This window comes from Condylura cristata, unplaced genomic scaffold (genome assembly GCF_000260355.1).
Source record: "Condylura cristata isolate star-nosed mole 26May11 unplaced genomic scaffold, ConCri1.0 scaffold00032, whole genome shotgun sequence".
Lineage (NCBI taxonomy): Eukaryota > Metazoa > Chordata > Mammalia > Eulipotyphla > Talpidae > Condylura > Condylura cristata.
The window spans coordinates 15,819,582-15,839,068 of record NW_004567133.1 but is presented as its reverse complement, the minus strand read 5'-3'; the positions used below and the strand labels follow the sequence as shown (position 1 = coordinate 15,839,068).

Genomic DNA, 19,487 nt, shown 5'->3' with positions numbered 1-19,487 from the left:
TGGGTGGGTGGGTGTATGAGTGGGTGAGTGGATTTGGCAGGGATTTGACTTTATGCAACTGTGGGAGCTCATTAAACAATGTCTACAAGGCTGCTGACTTCATACCTATCGTTGGAGTCTGCATGGAAGCTCGTTAGGAAGAGCAGACCAGTTTAAAAGGAGGGGGAGCAAGGACACAGGGGGACCCATGAGGATGGGTTTGGAGCCCCTGGCGAGGCACCAGCACCTGTCAGTTCTCACTGCTCCAGCGTCAAGGAGGCAGGTATGCTGTGGAGAAGGGGCACTCTCATCATGGAGCTCAACACACACCTGGCCCTGGAACCTGAGAGAAGCTGTGGGGTGCCACGGGATGGGGCAGCTGAAGGCTGGCCTGCACCCCTCACCCTAATGAGGTGAAGTGGCATGTAATCAACAGAGTGTGTCTGCTGACCTCCCAGCATAGAAAGAAGCGACTGCCTTCTTCCTCTGCATCTATAAACTCCCTGCCCAGGAGCAGGCACAGAGCAAACCCACATCCAAAGTTTTATTTATGACCTGTAGCTTCATGATGCCCACATTATCTCAGCTCAGTCCTTTTCCTGGGCCTCACACCAGTCCTTGTCTTTTTCTTCATCACTGTGTTGAGGGGTGGTTGATCTGTAAAATGCTGGATAGCTCATGCATACCAACTCTATGATTCTTGGAATAAGTGTTCACCTGTGACACCATCACCACCATCAAGCCACAGACATACCCATCTTCTCCAAGCTTCCTGCTGCCTATTATTATTATCATTATCATTATTATAACACGTCATGTAAGATTACCCACTTAGCACATTTTAAGAACTCAAGACAGCACTACTGCTGTAGGCATTTTGCGGGGCGGTAGATCTTTGGGACTTACTTACCTTGTGTAACTGAGGGGTTTGTGTCCTTTGACTGACATCTTCCACTTTCCCTCCTTTTCTTCTCTCCTCAGCACCAGCCTCTTGGCAACTCCCATTCTACTCTCTGCCTCTAGGAACTTGATTATTTTATATTCCTCCTAAGTGAGGTCTTGCTGCATTTCTTCTCTTAAGTCTTGCTTATTTCATTGCATAATTTTCTCCAGGCCCATCCATGTGTTAGGAGTGGCAAAATACGCTCTCCTTTTTAAAAGCTGTATAATATTCTACCACGTGTGTGCATTGGCAAATCTTCTTTATCCACTCATCTGTTGACAGTATTTAGGGAGCTCTTATGAATAGTGCTGCAATGAAACTGGGAGTGCAGGTATCTGCATACTGTTTTCCACAGTGGTTGCCATTTCCAATAGCACACAGGGCCCCTGTGTCTTCACACATCCTTGCCGACACTTGCTACCTTTTAATTTTTAAGAATGGCTGTCTGAACAAGTGTGCGGTAACATTTCATTGCATTTCCTTGGTGATTAGAAATGTCAAACACCTTTTCATGGACTTGTTGGGCCATTACCTTTCAGGGGAAAGATTCCAGTAAGGAACAGTAGGCCTAAGCTGGGACAAATAGCACATTGCAATAGAGAAGCCCCCTCAAATTGCGGGAGCTCGGAAGACAGCAGCACCAGCTTTGCTTGGGGGCCTGAGGAAGGATTTACAGAGGAGACGTGTGAGCTGAAATTAAAAAATAATTATGCATTTGTCTGGTGGTTAAAGGATATTCACAAAAAGTGTAAATTGTATTTTTAGGGCCCCATTTGGGAGTGACAAAGGCGTGTTATGTTCGGCTCACCATCTGTGTGCAAGGAAGTAGTGGAAGATGAAGTTAGAGAATTCAGATCAGCAGAAACAGACCCAGAAATCCTTGCCAGGCATCCCAAAGATATTGGTCGTTACACGACAGGTGACTGGTGGGGGGTTTGGACTGAAAGACTTTGGGTTGGGGGTGACATGGTCATAATTTTATTTTGGACCAATTAATCCAGCATGTCTATGCAGAAGGAGTCAAAGGTGGGTGGACATTGGCACAGGGAGGCTGGCGTTAGGCCTGTACAACAATTCGGGGGATGAGTGATGGCCGTCAGGCAGCAGGGATGGATAGCAGGAAGCAGGGGGGGACAGAGACAAGGAAAGAACCTGTGTGTGGGAGAGAGGGAGAGAGGAGTCAGAGACAGCCAGGATTTTGTCCTGGTGAGTGGGAGGCAATAGCCCTGTTCTGGGATAGAAGTCTGGAAAAGAAGCAAATACTGATATGAGGAGTGGTATTTAGTTTCAAATAGGCTGAGCATGGATGCCTTCAAGATACCTGAGAGGCTGTTGAAAATATGTACCTATGCTAATACTTCTACTTACCTTGTCTTTGATGAGCAAACGTGGGCTTTATACCCTGAGCTTTCTCTCATAGGACCAAACATTGCAAATTCCTCAAACCAGTTGAGTGTTTCCCAGTGCTGAAGGTAACACTGATGTTTCCACTTCTTCCTCTAAGTCACTCTCCCTTGCAGCTGATGATGCATGTGAGTTGCGATGAGAGAGGGATTGGGGCAGATGTAGAATTTTGTTTGTGGCTTCATCCGTAATAGTGGATTTGGGATGCCCAGTGTTGCAAAGTCTGCTGTGCATGTTGACTGCACTGAAACAGACTCGTGTCACAGCCCCTGTTCTGGTGATGTTTGTCCATCTTGAGGTCAGGAAATATGCAGGGCTCCTGAGCCAGGCTGGCCTCTGACTTCATGCTTGTACTCTGAACTCACCAGGGAGGCAGCGGATAAACACTTTCTTGAGCCACAGCACTGTAAGTTTCCAAGTAAGAATTTCATCTGCTTATTTTTCATTGCACTTGGTGCTAGGGGCAGCAGGGTGGGACCTGGTGCCATTTGAGGATGACCCCCTCTTCCTTTGACATCCTGTGGCATCTATGTCTTGGCTCATGTTAGTATGAAAGTCCCCAAGCAATCAAAATTAACAAAAGTGGTGAGCACATCTGATGCCCCCAGCCCCTGGGGCCCCCATGTCTAGGAGACTGACAGATTTCCCATCTTCTTGGCAGCTGGAAGGGGAAGAAGCTGTTCTTTAGAAGGCAAGGCTGCCTGCAATACTGCTGAGTTAAGAAGACAAGGCTGCTGTTTCTTCCTCAGCCAGGAGCGACGTCAGCGAGAAAAAGGCAAAAGAAAAAAAGCAAAAACTTCAGAAACACCCTGGCATGTCAGCAGGTGTGAGAAATAGGAGTGAGTGGGACAGTTCTTCAAGGGAAAAGAGAATTTCAAATAGAAAGGCACAGTTTCCTCCTGGCTCCAGCCAGCATGCAAGCTGAATGGCTGAATGGAAGTTTTTGCTGAACCAGAGCACATACAGTGTTGCACGTACATTGCCAGAAATTTTTAGTAGCTTGGAGGTTCCGGAAGCAAAATTGCAGACTTCTTTTTTATCTGCTAACTTAGTAATGAAGGCTCTGTGCTTACATCCCTGCAACTTCCAGTACCATGGAGAGCGCGGAAGCAACGCTCAAAGAGAAGGCAATGATCCCACTTTCCTCTTTCTTAAGTGAACGCCTGATGGAGGACCAGTCATTCAGGAACCATTATCACCTCCAGGGAAGGACAGGAGGCCTGGACTTCCAGCCACTTCCTAAGGAAGTGGTTTTCTTTGGACACTGTCCCAAAGCTTGACACTTACAAGAAGGACAAAAGATTTCATCCTTCATCTTGTGTGCTTAATTTGCCATGCCTCTCCGCACCTCCCTGGGATGCAGGCAGGGGTGGAGCCGAAACCCCCATTTTACAAGTGTACATGATAAGACCACGAGAAGCACCAGAGAAGTGGTGTGACTGACTCAAGGTCACACAGCTAGGATGCAACCAAAAACCCTGACTCCCTGACTCCTCTTCCAGCTACTTGCTTTAAAATGTGCAGTGAGCATTTACAGTGTGTAAGGAATTAGGGACACAGAGGTAGTCCTCACTGCACCCCACAGGCTATGAATGACAGCGGGCATGGAAATGGAGAGGAAAGGGTGCAGTTGGAGCCCAGTGCACAAGCGCTCAGCTCGACACCAGCCAATCATGACCTGGTTCTTAAAAAATATGCCCCAGCAACTCTGTAAGCTTTGGCATCCAAATAGGCGAAATGAAGATTATAACCGTTTTCACAGAAGAGTCCTCTTAATATTTTGCATGATGGATTTGCTTACTCAACTTTCACAAACTGTGCCAGAATTCTCAGAAAAGAAGGAAGTGACCCCAGTGACCATTTGCAACAGAAGAATACAGATCCTTTCAAGAGAAATATATCTGTCCTCAGAATTAAAATAAATACCATTGGTAAGTGAGAGCTTTTTCTTCTCATAGGACCAGGGCTTTCTGTTAATTAAGTTCACTGGCTGTCTGGTCATCTGGCTTCAGCCAACACCATTGTGGTGGAGGTGACGGGGAAGAAGAGAACTGTTATGGACAGCCATGTCACTGGCAGAAGTAAATGTCCCAAGTCACAAGAATAAATCGCCTCCTAATTAGGAAATAATTATGCCCCTGAATGGGGCTATCTGGATGTAAAGGCATCTCACAAATTGCCGATTAGTTTCATAGCAGCGATGGCATTTAGTGCCACTTCAGTTAATGGAAAATGTGTCGGAAATGGCCCGTTTTAGCTGCTCCAAAAAGAGAAGCAGATGGGGGTGAGGAGAGGCTCAGATGACAAGGTTTTAGGCAGAAGAAAAGAGAAATGTGTGACTTCTTCCTTGGAGAAGGTGCTGCAAGGTAAGAGTTTGGGACGCTGGGCCGTAGTGTCTGGGCTTGAGTCTCTCCTTCCTCCACGCATCAAGTCAGTGATCTGAGCAAGTTGCTTCAGTCTCTGGGCCAGTCTCCTCATCTGCTAAATGGGGGTCGTTTGGACATGGTCAGCCTTCCCGCCGAGTCATTTTCTAAGCCAGCTAGAGAGGCACATAGGTGAGCTGGCACTTTGTTCTTCCGAGGCCAACAGGCCTCGTATCTTCCAGGTGAATTATGTTGGGGCAGGAGAAAGGTTTTCTAGCTCATGATGGCACCTGCTTCACGACACACTTGGCCTGCTGACCCTTCGGTATAAGGCCAGGTGGTGGCCCGCACTGGGGTGTAATGGGAAGGGGACAGAGCTGATATTTCATGTGGTTGGAAGAACTTACAGACAGGAAGTCTGTGAAGGCAGCCCAGGGTCTGGTCCAATAGGTGCTTGAGAAATGCAGATTTTCTTCATTCACCTCAGCACTCAGCACCAGATTCAGTCATAAAGTCTTGATAAGTCGTGAGTTGTGTCAATATGAGGGAGTGATTCCCTCTCTCCCTGCCTTACTCTTTTCATCTAGAGACAGAATCCAGTGAAGCCTGGGCCAGGCAGAAACACGAGCACGGGTCTGCCAGGGTGCATCTCCCCCTTGATATTTAAACAAAGCCTGTACAGGCCTGGGGCACAGGAGCGAAGGCAGGTCCTGAGCTTGGGGCAGTTTTGAGTCTTGCATATGAGGCATGACGTGATTCAGTAGGGAGAGACTTTTGGTCAGAAAAAAGTTATTTCCTGAGGGGAAAAGGGACGATTGTAAGAAGGAGAATGCTTTGATGGTAAGATCTGCAAACAAACTCCTTTCTTCCATCAGGAGTCGGCAAAGCTAGAAAGGACAGAGTGGGGAAAGCGAGATGACCGAGAGAGGCACCATCCCTTCTCAGGGAGGAGAAGGCTGGGGAGGGCTGGAGTCAGGGGCTGGGAGGAGAAGAGAAGTTTCAACAAGCATTTTGTTGCAATGAATTCACGGGAACAAGTTCAGGTCATCCTATGAGGTGGACACTGGGAATCTGGAGGCACCTAGACTCATGGGGGAGGGGTGGTGGGGGGGCAGACGAAGGCCACCCATGAGTCGCTCTCAAGAAGCACATGTGGGCCAGGGCCCATTCGCATTCACTTTCTCCCAGAATCCTAAGCCGCAGGGCTTGGTAAAGTCAACATGATCAGAGTGGAGACAGCGCATGCCAGGAAGACCAGATCCAGGGAGCGACAGCCCAGAGCTCTGGAAGTCAGGTCCTGGAGTCTCCCCAGTGCAGGGCTCCCCTCCGCCCCCCCCCCTCCGGGAATGCAGGGGGCAGCAAGTCACTGCCAGAAACATTCACAGGGCCACAGCAGCAGCAGCCACACTCAAAAGACGATGACTCCATTTCTCCTTTTCATATCAATTGGCAGAAATTATCTTTATTAGAAAAATGAAATTTTCCGATATTTACATTTGTACACCATATGACTGGCACTTCTGTTGCCTCGAGTTATGTACATGTCAGTGTGCACACACATTTCAAACCCCATTCCTTAAAACAGTGGGTATCACATTGAACAGAAATAAAAGACATACTACAAGAAGACAACCATAGTATATACTTTCTCTATCATAGAAAGGTGTTAAGCAAACGTGTAATTCATAGCTATGCTTGGAAATAGTTAATACAGTTATTAGCACTTCTTCATGCACTGGATTAAAACATGACAGGTATAAACTGCTGTGAACGGTAAGTGAACATCGATTCCCAAGAGAAAGCCGTAAGCAGAGCACGCAGCTCTCTTTGGGCTCCACCCTACAGGACACCAAACCAGTTCTGATGTGGGTTTTGGACCATGTTGAAATGGAGCTGTGAATGGAAACTCTGCAGATGGCGTTCAGTCCCACCCATGCTGGGTTGAAAATGGACTCAGACCTTGGAAGCGGCTTCATTCGGCTACTTTCTTGTGGGCAATGACCAGCTTGTGTTTTGTGCAATTCATCCTCTAACGTGAGTGAGAAATGAAGAGTTTGCCTCTCTTTCTGTCTGAGAAGGCCGGTCGTGACTGTTTCTATGTCCTACTTCTTAGTCAAGCTACCGATGAACTCACTTAATTCTCTCTGAATATTCAACTTGAAGTATATATATGACACATAAACACATATGCACAAACATTCTAGGGGGATAAATTACAGTGAATGCTATGGACTAGAGAATTTGGCAAGCATATGCTTTCTTCAAATTTATTTTAGCAGGGGAACAAATAAGATTAGGAGTCATCGTTGAAAACAACTGACAAAGAAATCTTTGCAAATTCTCAGCCTTGGGAGGCAGCTGAGTCACATTGATTGTATCATGTTCGTTACTGAATTTTCTATGAAAATGTTAATCTTGATCTTATTTCTTATTTGGAGAAAAAATGCAACTGACATCCTTTTCCAGTGAAAAATTTGGGAAACCTGCACGCTACAAGTTTCCTTTTTACCTTCCCATTGAATGAAACTTGAATGTTTCCAAATCCATCTGAATGTTTAGTTGCTCACCTCGGCTTTGATCGAAATAGCTGAATTTTTAATTTCGAGACTGGGACATATCCTTAGTGGCCATAGCCCCAGAGCTAGCTACAAACCTAATAAACTCAGGCTTAAAAAAAAAGAAAAAAGGTCTAAAAAGTCAATACCACTCATTTATTTGAATTAGCTTAACTGAGGACAGAAATAATTCAATAAGTCTTAAATGGCTAATGTAAAAACCTCAATTGGATTCGAAAGGCGATAATTGTTTTTCATGGAAAAACTGACAATCTTTTTATATTTCGGGACCTTCACTATTTGCTCAGCTATCAATAGTCTTTGATTTGAGCCCTTTAAACGCTTGAAACAGCAAAATGTCAGATCAATGAGAAGCATTTAAAATGCCAAAGACAAACTTATGTTTGTTGGAGAACAATTAACCTTATCAATTTAAAAGGCAGCTGTGGTATTGGCTCCATGTTATGTTAATATCCTTTGGAAGGCTCATCTTAAATCCTACCCAAAGGTGTGAGAAAGAATTAACTGGAAGAGGTTATGACCCAGGGCTACCACTAATGAGGAATGTTCTAGAACTGGAAAAAAAAAAGCCAAAAACACCCTGAAAACTCAACGAGTTTCCTGTTTCACAAATAGAGTACGCAACAGGGATTTGTGGGCGATGATCTCACTTGTGTCTTATTTGTTTCTGCATACTGCTAGCACTTTATTTGAGGAAGTTAATCTGAGAAATGACTCCACTTTAAACCATTTGATTCTGGCTCCCTAGGGAGTGAATACTTAGAAATACAGTCCCAGGGAAGAAAGGCTGTGGCCAATTTGTTCCTTACAGTGTTCCAGTCTCCGCACAGCTTAACATCCCAGGGAAAAGGTCGCACATCCAGCAACCAGGTTGCAAAATAGCCATTGAATAAGAATCTTTCTGTCTTAAAAGACTTTTTACTTCCAGCTTGAAAGATGTTATTGGCTAGAGAGTTTCTCAGAGACCGGGACAAGAATGTTTGTGTTAGGTGAATTGACCCTCTGGAAGGATTGATTCACAGAACCTTCCAGAAAAACACTCCAGCTCAGCTGTCTCATCCAAAAATGGACCTAGAGGGCCTGACCCACACCCAGCAACTATAAACACCAGGAGAGAAGCCCACAGAGGGAAAGGAACAGAAAGTTCCAGAAGGAACACGTGGGCTCGGGGCAGTTGCCTGCATCTGGAGCAAGCACCGCACCTTGGCTCTCTTGGAAAGCCTAGTGCAGTGTCCAGCTCACCCTCTTTCATCTAATGAAACCTCTGGACAAGCACCCCGTGGGTCAGGAGTTATCTTGAAAGAGTGACCAGGAAAGACACTCCAAGATGATTTGGAAAAACAAGCAAACAAACAAAAACCAAAGGAGGGGTGGTGGTGGTGGAAATCTTAGTAGCTGGTCCCCAGTATGCTGACTACACGCCTGTGATCATTCATGTAAAAGCTGTACTTCCGGTCACACCTCCGAACCTTATCTGTCTGCTTGCCATCAATGACCAGACACGTGGACAGACTACAAGGGACAGTCACTTGCAAATAACATGGTCTTTCTAAAGACTAAGCACAACGTCTAGAGGGCTTTCGTGGGGGCTCACAAGGCGAGGCGTGTGCACGGGCATACTCTTTGCATATGGTTGAATGGAATTAGCCCTGATGTCTATGGAGAAAAAGAAGCGAGATTAGAAAGGGGATATTTAAAGTTAGGCACATGCTAAATAGAGAAAATAACTCCCCGAGAACCAAAGAAGGAGATACTGAGTGCAAACCTGCAGGGGAGAGACACAGACAGCATTCAAGTCTCAGCAGGGACCATGAACAGAGGTGAGACCCCCGGGAGTTCTCAGTACACCCCAAACCACACGACCAGGGTAGAGCTCTAGCAAACGTCCTCACACAGAGGCTGGAACTCAAGAGCGAGTCCCGGGGACCTCACAGCCGCCTCCCTCTCTGTCTCACTTCTATTCTGACCTCCGTGGGGGAGATCAGGCACTTCAAGAAAATGCCTAACATTCGGGATTTGGTTTGTGGGCAAATTCTTGTTGCTGATGAGGCTGAGAGACCCACCTGAGCCTCAGTTTCCTTATCTGTAAAATGGGGCAACAAAGTGACATCTGCGGTTATTTTGAGAATCACATTCTAGGAATGGCCCGGCACCTAGTCTACACTCCCCGCAGACTGATTTTGATGTTTCCAAATTCGGGTACTGGCAAAGGTGCTTATTCTCTGTGAGAAACAAAGAATCTAACATTCCACAATGCACAGGATGGGCTGGGTAGAGGAGAAGCATCTCCCTCCCCTCCCTCCTCTCTCCCGGCAATGCACCTCGATCCTTTCGGCCATCATTGCGCCCCATTTTCTCTCTAGGAAACCCGATGCCCTCTCTCTTACCAGCCAGAACAGCAGGCACTTGGGACTAACAAGGAATGCTCCCTAACCCTTCCCTGATACAGTTGTGCCCTGAACTATCACAAATATTCTTCACAAGTCAAAAACAAAACCAAGCAAAAAAGCTGTCAGGGAATCATCTTTTTACATCACAGTCTATTTTCTAACCCTTTACGGACCTCCCCCCCACCCCCAACCTTTTCTAGAAGCACATGTCCTGCAGCAGAGCTGGAGGGCAGGATAACTTGGCAAGGACCTGGGAGCCAAGTGGGACCAGATCCAAGCCCGCCTGAGTGAAAATGTCCAGAGACCTCCGAGTGCCTCCTTCCAAGGTCAAAACCATCAAGGGCATTTCCTGGCGCATCAGCTGTGTTCTCTGAAGCTGCTACCAGGGCGAGTTTCTGTTTGTTTGGTCATGGAGATCAGATGCATTTTTATTTTCTGGTAAGAACTTGATCGCTTCTGGTTTTTACAGTTTGTCTGTGCATCCCTGGTTATCTTTTGTAACCAGGGAACTGAATTTCTAGGTTGAAAGCAAGTTAGGGGAGGAGACTCTATTTTCTACAACCCTTGCATCTCTCCAGGCCCCATTTGACCTTAGAAGGAGGCGGATACATGGTCTTTTTCGTTCTTGGTTCAAGAGAAATAGAACTCTGTTATCTGAAGGATCACTCCTGTCTTTCATCTTTGGTTTGAGGTTTTAAACTATATCCCTTGTTGATTCTCCCCAGGGGTTAGGTCCCTGAAAAAGGTTCTCTCCAGGACTCTGATGCAGTGGCCTTGGGGAGCTCAAAGAAAAGCCAGATTCAAAGAGGAGATACAGGGTCTGCATGAGGCATAAGGCAAAAAGGCCAGTCAGTTCTAGGGCCTCTCTGGCTCCCATCCCAGCAGTCCTTGGAGAGAGCTCTCGAGAGAAGCTAGAAATGAGTCGGTCTGGCAGAGGGAAGGACGATAGGGGTGGCCCAGCAAGTCCTGGCTTCTAGACCTGCTGCTCACTCCATTGGCCTGACAGTCTCCCACACATTATTGCCGCTCAGGGGACATTTTCTCCTTTCCTTTCCTTTCTCCGCAAGTTAGGTGTAGTTCTGTAAGTTCTGTTTTGCTGAGCTTCTGGCACCTTTAGCTGGTACCATACGGGAAGAAGTTCTAGGCCGAGTGGGGGAAGAGGGTAAGGAATTTAGCCAGGAAATATGTTCCTATCAGTATCGTCTTCGAAGGCCAATGTGAGTGGAAGATATTCCACAACCTGAGCCCCAGAATCTTTTAAAGAAGAGGCTAAGAACACCCAAATCCCACTTGGACTCTGTCATCCTCCTTAGAACTGAGAGATTTTTAAAAAAATAGTGCCTTCTCTACATAAATATCACCCCATCAATAACCAGAATGGGTTTTCCATGTGTTAATACCATCACCACCATTTAATTTTTAACATAAACTTTACATTATGTACAACTTTATTTGAATAATACACTTACGTGTGAGTTATAGAAATCAAGCATGTATATTATATACACGTGTACACGAGCAATTATATTCACAGGGTCAGTGCATTCGGTCATCTCCAGTCTACATCAGCAGCAAGCTGACCTCATCTGATGCAATGAGAGATGGACATAGCACAAAGTGAAAGGGTCGAATGGCAAAGGGCAGTTGGGGCGCGGGAGAACTTTCCAAGACTGGACCCCACAGAACCCTCCGTCGGCACTTTCAACTCTGCTGACCGAAAGAAGCTGGGGCAAATGGACAGGCCTGGTTTTGTCTCAAGTGCAAAGAAACATGGCTTTGGGGATGAAGCTGGCCTTAATGTAGAACCCTTCACTCACAGGAAGGATCAACCGGTGAGCTCGCAAGTCAGTGTCCACTGCTCCTTGGCGTTTCCTTTACCATGGCCAAGGCTCATTCAAACGAATTCTAATTCCTCATGGACTCCTGTCCCCTCTCCGAGGTCTCACGCACAACGGACTCTCCACAAAGGGACAGTCCGGGGATGTGCATCAAGTTAACAGACACAGGCAGCTCTTCTGAAAGATATTTCGGTTTCTCAAATTAGTAGTTTTAAACCGCAAGGGATTTCAGTGCAAGGTATTTATTTATACGACAACTGATTATTAAATCTGCACTTTTTAGGTTTAAAGGAGATAAATTTTTAATCACCATTTAATTAACACCAACTTTTTTTTTTCTTTTCATTTTCATTAGCAATTCCATTTGCAAAGAATTCAGGGCATTTGTCATTTCCTGAGAAGGATGCAGAATATTAAATACACATCAGTGGTAGACATATCAAATAAAATAAACAACGTGTGACTCTGTCTGCGGTGGATCTTTCGACTAATTAACTGCCTTGGCTAGAATCCCATTTAACTGAAACTATTTCATTTGTAAACACGGTGTAATTTTCTTTTTTGCCCCCTGAAAATAAGTGTGAATTGATTTGACTGATTTTGCTGCAATGGGTGAATTTTAATGCTTTTTATCAGAAAAGCGAAGGACGAAAACTTCTCAGACACCCGCCAAAATAGGGGATTTGGAAACCAAGCACTATCCACAAGATGCACAGAAAAATCACTGGCTGGAAGATGCAGCAAGACTTGCAGAAGAGGCCTGGGGTGGGGTGGCAGTGGAAGCCTCTCACCTCACGGAGCCACGAGGGCTCAGCCTTCCTAGAGAATCAGGCAATGCCTACTGACATGCAGGTGGAAGGACAGAGCCCTCTGCCAGAACCTGAAGGCTTCCCAGGGTGGAAGTCATGCCCGACAAGATGCTGCTCTTACAAGGAACATTTGAGGCGGTCAGGTGTGCGGTGACTCATGGACACTGGCATGAGTCTCCGGGCTCAGCTGGACCAGCCAGGCCCTTCTCAAGGACAGGAAACCATTTCGCCTCCATGAAGTATCATCGCAGGTGCCAGGTATCACTGAGTCAGGTGAAGATCGGGCACACATTGGGGCTTGGAGGTTCCGGGTCCTTGGCATCCGCAGATCTCAGGTCTCAGAGCTGGGATGTGTCAGAGGAACCATCATCAAGGACCCTGGTCCAGGGCTTCTGTCTAATTCCCGTCCCCTCCTGTCCAGGAGCTCTCGGGAGTTTCCTGATACCGCATCTCCAAGAACAGAATTGACCGGATTACTTAGTTGACCAGCCAATTTCTGGTCAATGATTTTATGTTCGTGGTCCTGCCAATCAAGAGTCAGAGAAATTATGTATTTTCTGTGCTTGGCAGCCAGTTTTGATTACTTATTTTGAAGTTCACTTTATGTGTTAAAGAAAGAATTTTGTTTTCACTGCTGATTATTTCCAAAGCCACCTTTTTGGTTTTTTTTTTTTTTTTTTTTTTAATCTAGAGAAGTATGGGGTTAGCAGCAGAAATAAAGTTACTAGAAGGAGACTTTTAGATCTATGGAGTCATTCCAAATGTAACTCCACTCTCCCTGGAGCCCTCTGTCATGTTTGGCAGCCCCCTGGGTTTTGAGGAGAACAGAACGCGTCTGTGGATGGATGATGTAACATTGTTCTCTGTTCTGGAGAGACTCTAACTCATTTCATGTTGTCAGTCAGTCTTGTTAGGACAGAGAGGTGATTCTGGCTGGGGGTCTAGAGGTCTGGAAAGAAATTCAATGAATGGAAGGGTCAGGGCAAAAGCTTCTGAAAGACGGTACAGTCATAGGTGTGCCTGTGATTGGAAATCGGGGTCACAACTGAAGGGTCACAGCCCTTCATTTCAGGCTTCTCTATTGTTGAGTCTTGGGCCATTGAAGTTAAAACCTCCAAGAAGTGAAATGCCATGTTCAAGAGCATTTTTTCGAAGCCTAGGGGGCCCCTACTGCCTATGACCTCAGGGATGATGGGAAGGTTTCCTTCCCACTGCTGCCTCTCACAATCCACTGTCGACTGTGACATTTATTGCAATTACTTTTCATCAGTCTAGATCGGTCTAGATTCGGGTACCCATTCCCGAAGATGGAGCCATTCACTGGACCCTCAAGTTCTCTAAGAGAATTATCCCTGCACCTTCTCAGTTGCAGGAAAATACTACCTACAAGACAGAGATGTGCCAGGAATCGAAGGGAGATGGTATCTTTCAACCTGCCTCGCTGGCCCCTTTAGGAATCACAGGAAATCAGAAAAGGTCAGGCTGGTCCAGGCTGGGCTACAGTTTCTGTAGCATTTCCCAAACAGACTCAGGAACTCGGCAAAGAATCATAGTGAGTTACCCCAAATATTTCCAGAATGTACACTAATTACTAGATCAGAACTACATAAAATATTTAATGAATGTTGCTTGTGAATTTTATAACATTCAATTTGTAAATTAGAAAGTTTTGTGTTGACAAAACACCACAACAAATGCCTTTGTTGGGGGGGGGGAATGCTTTGCATAAGCAGGGTGCTGAGAGCTTGCCGGGCAGCTTGCCCCCACTCCCCGATTTCTAAAAATTTAGCATCATTTCATATCTTATTATTCACGCGTTGGATTTGAATAAGAAGGGGTGAGTGCAAGAGACTCAGAAATGACAAATGCTTTGAGAAATTTCCCACGCGTTTCTGTTGGTGCTTGTGAAACCGTTTGGCTCTAATAGAACGAATATTTCAGAAGAGAGAAACCACTTGTCGTACTAAAGTTTATCCAGAGTTTGGAGGATGCTCAGGATAGAAGCCTGAGTGTCTCTTGTGTTTTGAAGGCTTTGATTTAAGAGGGCTGGGGTGGAGACAAGCGTCCCACTGCAGTTCGTGACATGAAGGAAGATAAGCCTAAGCCCACGCTAGCCTTCAGCAGACAGATGGCTTTGTACTTGTCACAGGTCACGGGACACACAGGGCTGCCGGCACGTGAAACCACGTCAGCCGCTCGGGACGGCAACACACAGTAACGAGACGCCGCCACGGCTGTTTACGTCCGCACACATAATGGTTACTCTGGGACGGGAGGGGTAACAGATACTATACAACCCTGAGTCATCACCAGAAGGGGGAGATGCAAACTTACGTACACGGGGGTCTTCGGGATAAAGGACAACGGCCGCTGTGTCACAGACAGAAGGTCCACACTGAGGTACCGAGGACACACGTGTTCGCTTACGCAGCTCTGAACATGACCCCCGAGGCCGAGGGTGGGAGCGTCCGTGAAACACGCACATGGACGTCGGGAGAGAGTCTCGCCGCTCTCCGAGTGAAGGCCTTTGGGCCTTTTGCTCCAGATACGTCTTGGGAATGGACCAGGATGAAGGTAGCGCAGGTACCGCGTACACACCGATTTGCTATTCTTTGGGGGGGGAGCCTGGGGTGCGGGGCAGGGGGGGCGGGGTTGTGATGGAAGGCATAACAACAAAGCCGCAACCTCCTATTCTCTTGCACATGTCAATCTCACTATGGCGCAGATGCATTCTTAACTGCTTTACCGTGTCTGTGTCAGAGTACATGCATACCATATTGCTTATTCTGTAGTAGAGAAACCGTTAGGCGTTTCTGATGAGGAAGTTACATGATGGGTTGGTCTCAATGGAATGTGGAATATAGGAAAGCATACCATCGCCATTGGCATCCGAGGCATCGTTACTGCCAACATACCCAGTGGGCCTGTCCAGGAGACCTGCCCTCTCACTCATGGGTGGTTTTGCTTTAAATTTTTTTGGTTAAGGATTCACCTACCTGGTATCTGCTGTGCTCAGCACACACCTCACAAGATTCCTTGAGTGGAAGACTATGGCATGGAGCCATGTGCAAAAGAACCAACAAAAAAAATACCTTCCTGTGTTCTCCTCCTCCTCGCAGGGTACTACTGGACACCCAACATTTACCCTCCGGAACGGTGGCTGTGACGTATGTTTCCCTATAGGTCAAACATGAGTGGAAGGTTTTAAACATCAGATTCAATACTAGGCATTTTCTTGTACACACGTCTATTGCTGCAGGAATTTAAAACCCTGGGGGTTGAGTACATATTATTCTTATTTGCAGCATAAGGCATACCATGCTCTGAAATGTACACGTCGTTGTGGCCTCTACTGTCCCTGGAACAGTACGATGCCGTGGACCTCAAGGACGACCGCAGGTAGCTGTCGCTCACAGCCTGGGACGGCAACGAGTGTTTGTAAGGGTCCGAGGGGCACCTCCCGATGACCAGGCGATGGTCGTCCCCATAGGTGTGGAGGAAAGGGTTGTCGGACGTGTGGTCTGGCAAGAGGGACTTGCTCCGCTTGCTGTCCTCCAGGCCCTGGGGGAACAGGGAGCTTTTGTTCCCCAAGAGTTTGCTTGAGGGGACACTAAAGAGACTCCCGTACAAATTTCCCTCCAGCAGCCGTTCCCTGTCCTTGAGGCTGATGCTCCGGGAGGGCCTGCTGAGGTCTGTCTCCCTGGGTTTGTCGAGAATGTTGTCGTAAGAGTGCTGGCGGCTGATCCGCAGCTTGTTCTTCTGGAGCTGGAGGGCATTATTCTGGGCCCAGTCCTGCTGGTAGACCTCCTCCTGGGAGGTGGGGTTCCCCGTCTCCTGCAGCATCTGGTCTTCATCGATGTCGTAGAGGTTCCCCATCCGCAGGCAGGCGTCGCACTTGAAGGGGGACCGCATGGTGAAGTGGCCTGCGTAGGTGGGGAGGTTGGACAGGCAGCTCCTGCAGTGCGTGGAGCTCTGCCGGTAGCGGTCGCTGCCCTCGCTGTGCGGGGAGCTCTTGTCTTTCAAGGTGAAGTGCTTGGTGTAGAGTTTGTACTGGTCGTTGTTGGGGAGCGCGTCTTCATTGTGCAGGGGGTTCCTGCTGGTGGGCAGTGAGGAGTCCCCCTTGCGGAAGTTCTCGCCTGGATCCTGGTAGGCATCGGGGAAGTCCATGTTCTCTGGAATGGCCATGTTTTCCACAAACTGGGGAGGGTCCAGGTGGAAACTGGGCTCCTTCTCACCATCGATGGTGTAGATCTTGTCCCTGGGGGAGCTGGCTTTGGTTTTCACATAGGAGCGCTCGACCTCACTGCTGTCCTTGGGGGGCTTGGTGGCCATGGACCTGCGGAAGTTGTCCTTGGTCTTGTGATTCTTGTTGGTGCCGGGGTCCCTGTGGCACGTGGCCCGGCTGGACGCTTCTGAAATGTCAGAGTGAGCCACCTCCTCGGGAAGGTACCGTGGACTTTTGAGGGAGTGGGTCCTATTCTCCACGGTGCCCTCGTCCCTTTGGGAGACGGGGTTCTGGGTCAGTGAGTCTTGGCGCAGCGACTCCATGGATTTCTTCCAGAGCTGCCGGGGCCTGGAGTTGCCTTTGGATTCCGTGCTCACGGCCACCTCCACGGTGTTAGGGTTGGACTCGTTGAGCGTGAGAGGGTGCTGTCCCTGGAACACGTAGTTGTTGAGGTTGTCCTTGTGCCTATTGGCCACAAACGTTTGGAGTTCACTCATGTTGTCTCCAAAAATGCTGTCTTTCCCTTGGAAGGACCTGTTGTCTGCATATATCAAGTTGCCCTTATCAGAAGCCATGTCTACCAGGAGGGAGCCTCTTTGGATGAAGTCAGCAGCCCGCTTGGGGGAATCCATCCTCGAGGAGTTCATGTGGGACATGTTTTTGGCAGACCGGAGGAGCTTTAGCATGTTGCTCTGCGATCCAGTCAGGTTGAAGTCGGGAGACTTCTTCTTGTCCTCGATGTGCACTCCGTGGATGCAGCTGTAAATGCCCTGTGGGAGGAACAGACACAGCAAGAAGCGTCAGCAGCAGCAAGCGCAGACCACGCGGCACCTGCAGAGCGAGACGTGTCCCTGGAGGAGCCCTGCCACGGCAGTGCCACCCCGGCTGGGCCCGGCAATGTTTCTCAGAGGTCTGAGGCCATACTCCGGGCCCACCTAGCTCAGAATCTCTGACTCAGGATCACCTGACTATTGCAAGCAGCCACACTTGGAGTCAGAAGAGCTATCAACTCACACTCTTGCAGCCAGAGGGCCTTAGGGCCTCCCGGCTGGCATGGAAGGATATATAACTGACCACCCAGCACCCAAGCAGACTTTTGTTAAACTTCTCAGGATCCTCTTTGGCGTGTGGATACCAGGGAGCTAGCTGTGGTCAGCATGAAAGGTCCACCGTGATTAATTCTTCGGGGGAGTCAGCCCTACCCACACCCTGAAGCAACTGATCAAGACAATGGTCCCGAGAAAGGCAACTGGAAAACGCCCCTTCAGTGACCAGTCTAGGGGTGTGCGCAGCCATGCAGGGGCTGCAGAGGGACCGGCACTGATGCGGGGGTAGGAGGAGCAGGCATGAGATGCAATTCTAGGGGCCTGTGTCTGCCAGTGAAGCCGTCGCAGGAGAGAGCAGAAGGCGGGGGTGGAGCCCTAAATCTCCGAGTCAGCCTCTTGGATTTTCACTCACTGCACCCCGCACGGTCGTCGTGGGCATGTTCACATGTGAGTGCTGGACATAGAGCTGAGGGTTAGTGCCCAGGAGCCCCAAGAGCCCCAATCTGCCCCCCATCCCTCAAGATGCTGGGAACTGGAGGGAGGGGTTCAGCTCATCCTCATCATGTGGCTCCCCGTGCAGCCCAGGCAAAGGGAACGTCCATCCCAGAGCAAGGAGGACTCCCCAGAAGCACAGCAGAGCCACTTGGTCAACATACCCCTCCCCCCGACCCCAGTCACTCGGATATGAAAAACCTTTAGGACTGGGGGAAGAGAATGAGCTTAAAGTTGGCACAATACCTAGTTATCTGCACACACGTGGCCGTGTTTAAGCAATCTGTGTGTTTAGATGCCACAATCTAAATAGGAAATATATATTTGCGCAGAATCCAGGCTCACGATGCCATTAAGCAGAGGAAATAAACCGTCCTCACGCAGCTAATGTGTGCCTTCGGAATCTCCAAAGTTCTTAAGATCACCAAATGCTGAGAATACACAAGTTTCCTGTTTAGTTTTCCTAATAAACTTTGGCAAGCAAAATGAGGTGCTCGCAACCAAATACAAATGTCTCAAACCCTCATTCAACAAATTTCCGGAGTGAGAGGCTACACTGGTGGGTGTGGGGCGGGGGAGGGTTTTGGGGCTGGGTACTGGGCAGCCAGGACGCATTGTGTCTCCTGCAGAGGGGGGCTCTGGCTGGGACAGGACGCCTGGGCGCAAACCTTGGCCCCACCAAGCCTGTGTGGCCGTGAGGGCCCCTTGGCCTCCTCCCTGGGATTCCCCATCTGTAGTCTGGGCTCCTCTTCCTGGAGCTGAAGGTGAGTGAAGTGGATACCAAGGAGAATCCCCAGTGGCCCCTGGCACAGCAGCGTTTCCCGTGGCCGCCGTCTGGCTGGGGGCCGTGTCACGACTCCATTTTCACAAAGCCACACATAAGGCCCCTGCTGGCACCGGGCTCTTCAGCAGCTGGGGTCGCACTGGCTGGGCTGCGCTTGGGGGCTGCTCCCTGCCCTTCTCGTCTCACCGCGCAGGGCTGCACGGGCTCTTGGCATGCTACCAGGCCCCGGTGCACAGATGGTGGCGTCAGGCCGTGCGAGCGGCCGCCATGGGGCCTGGAGCCTGCACCAAATGTGAGTCGTGTTGGTGGCATATCTGGGAGCTGATGAAGGAGGCCACAACCTGGCTGTGCCTGGCCCCTGGGGCCTTTGGTGGGAGAGCGTGTGTGTGTTTAAACAAGTGAGTCACAAGCAGTCAAAACTCAAAAGATTTCACATAGAATCAGCTGACCGCATTGTCTGATGACATGGGCCCCACATTCCCACAATTCTCCACAGAGTGACAGAGTCCGGCTGCCCCGCTGGCATCACGCGGCTTGCCTCAGTCACCCACCTTGGCGTCCAGATTGTGGCCTTTCCCGTCTCTCCTGTGGTCAGGCCCAGCCTGCTGCGCCCATTCAACCTTCCCCCTCTCCCCCCC

General features: G+C 48.6%; 1 protein-coding gene across 1 annotated transcript in view; it reads right to left on the bottom strand.

Moving 5' to 3' along the window:
• Window positions 1–13,938: 13,938 nt before the first annotated feature.
• Window positions 13,939–19,487, bottom strand: part of GRIN2A (glutamate receptor, ionotropic, N-methyl D-aspartate 2A) — a 319,112-nt gene continuing 313,563 nt past the window's right edge. Inside the window, exon 14 of the mRNA XM_004692131.1 lies at window positions 13,939–17,297. Within this exon, the coding sequence (XP_004692188.1) occupies window positions 15,507–17,297 (1,791 nt within the window). The 3' untranslated portion in view covers window positions 13,939–15,506. The remainder of the gene's footprint in view (window positions 17,298–19,487) is intronic.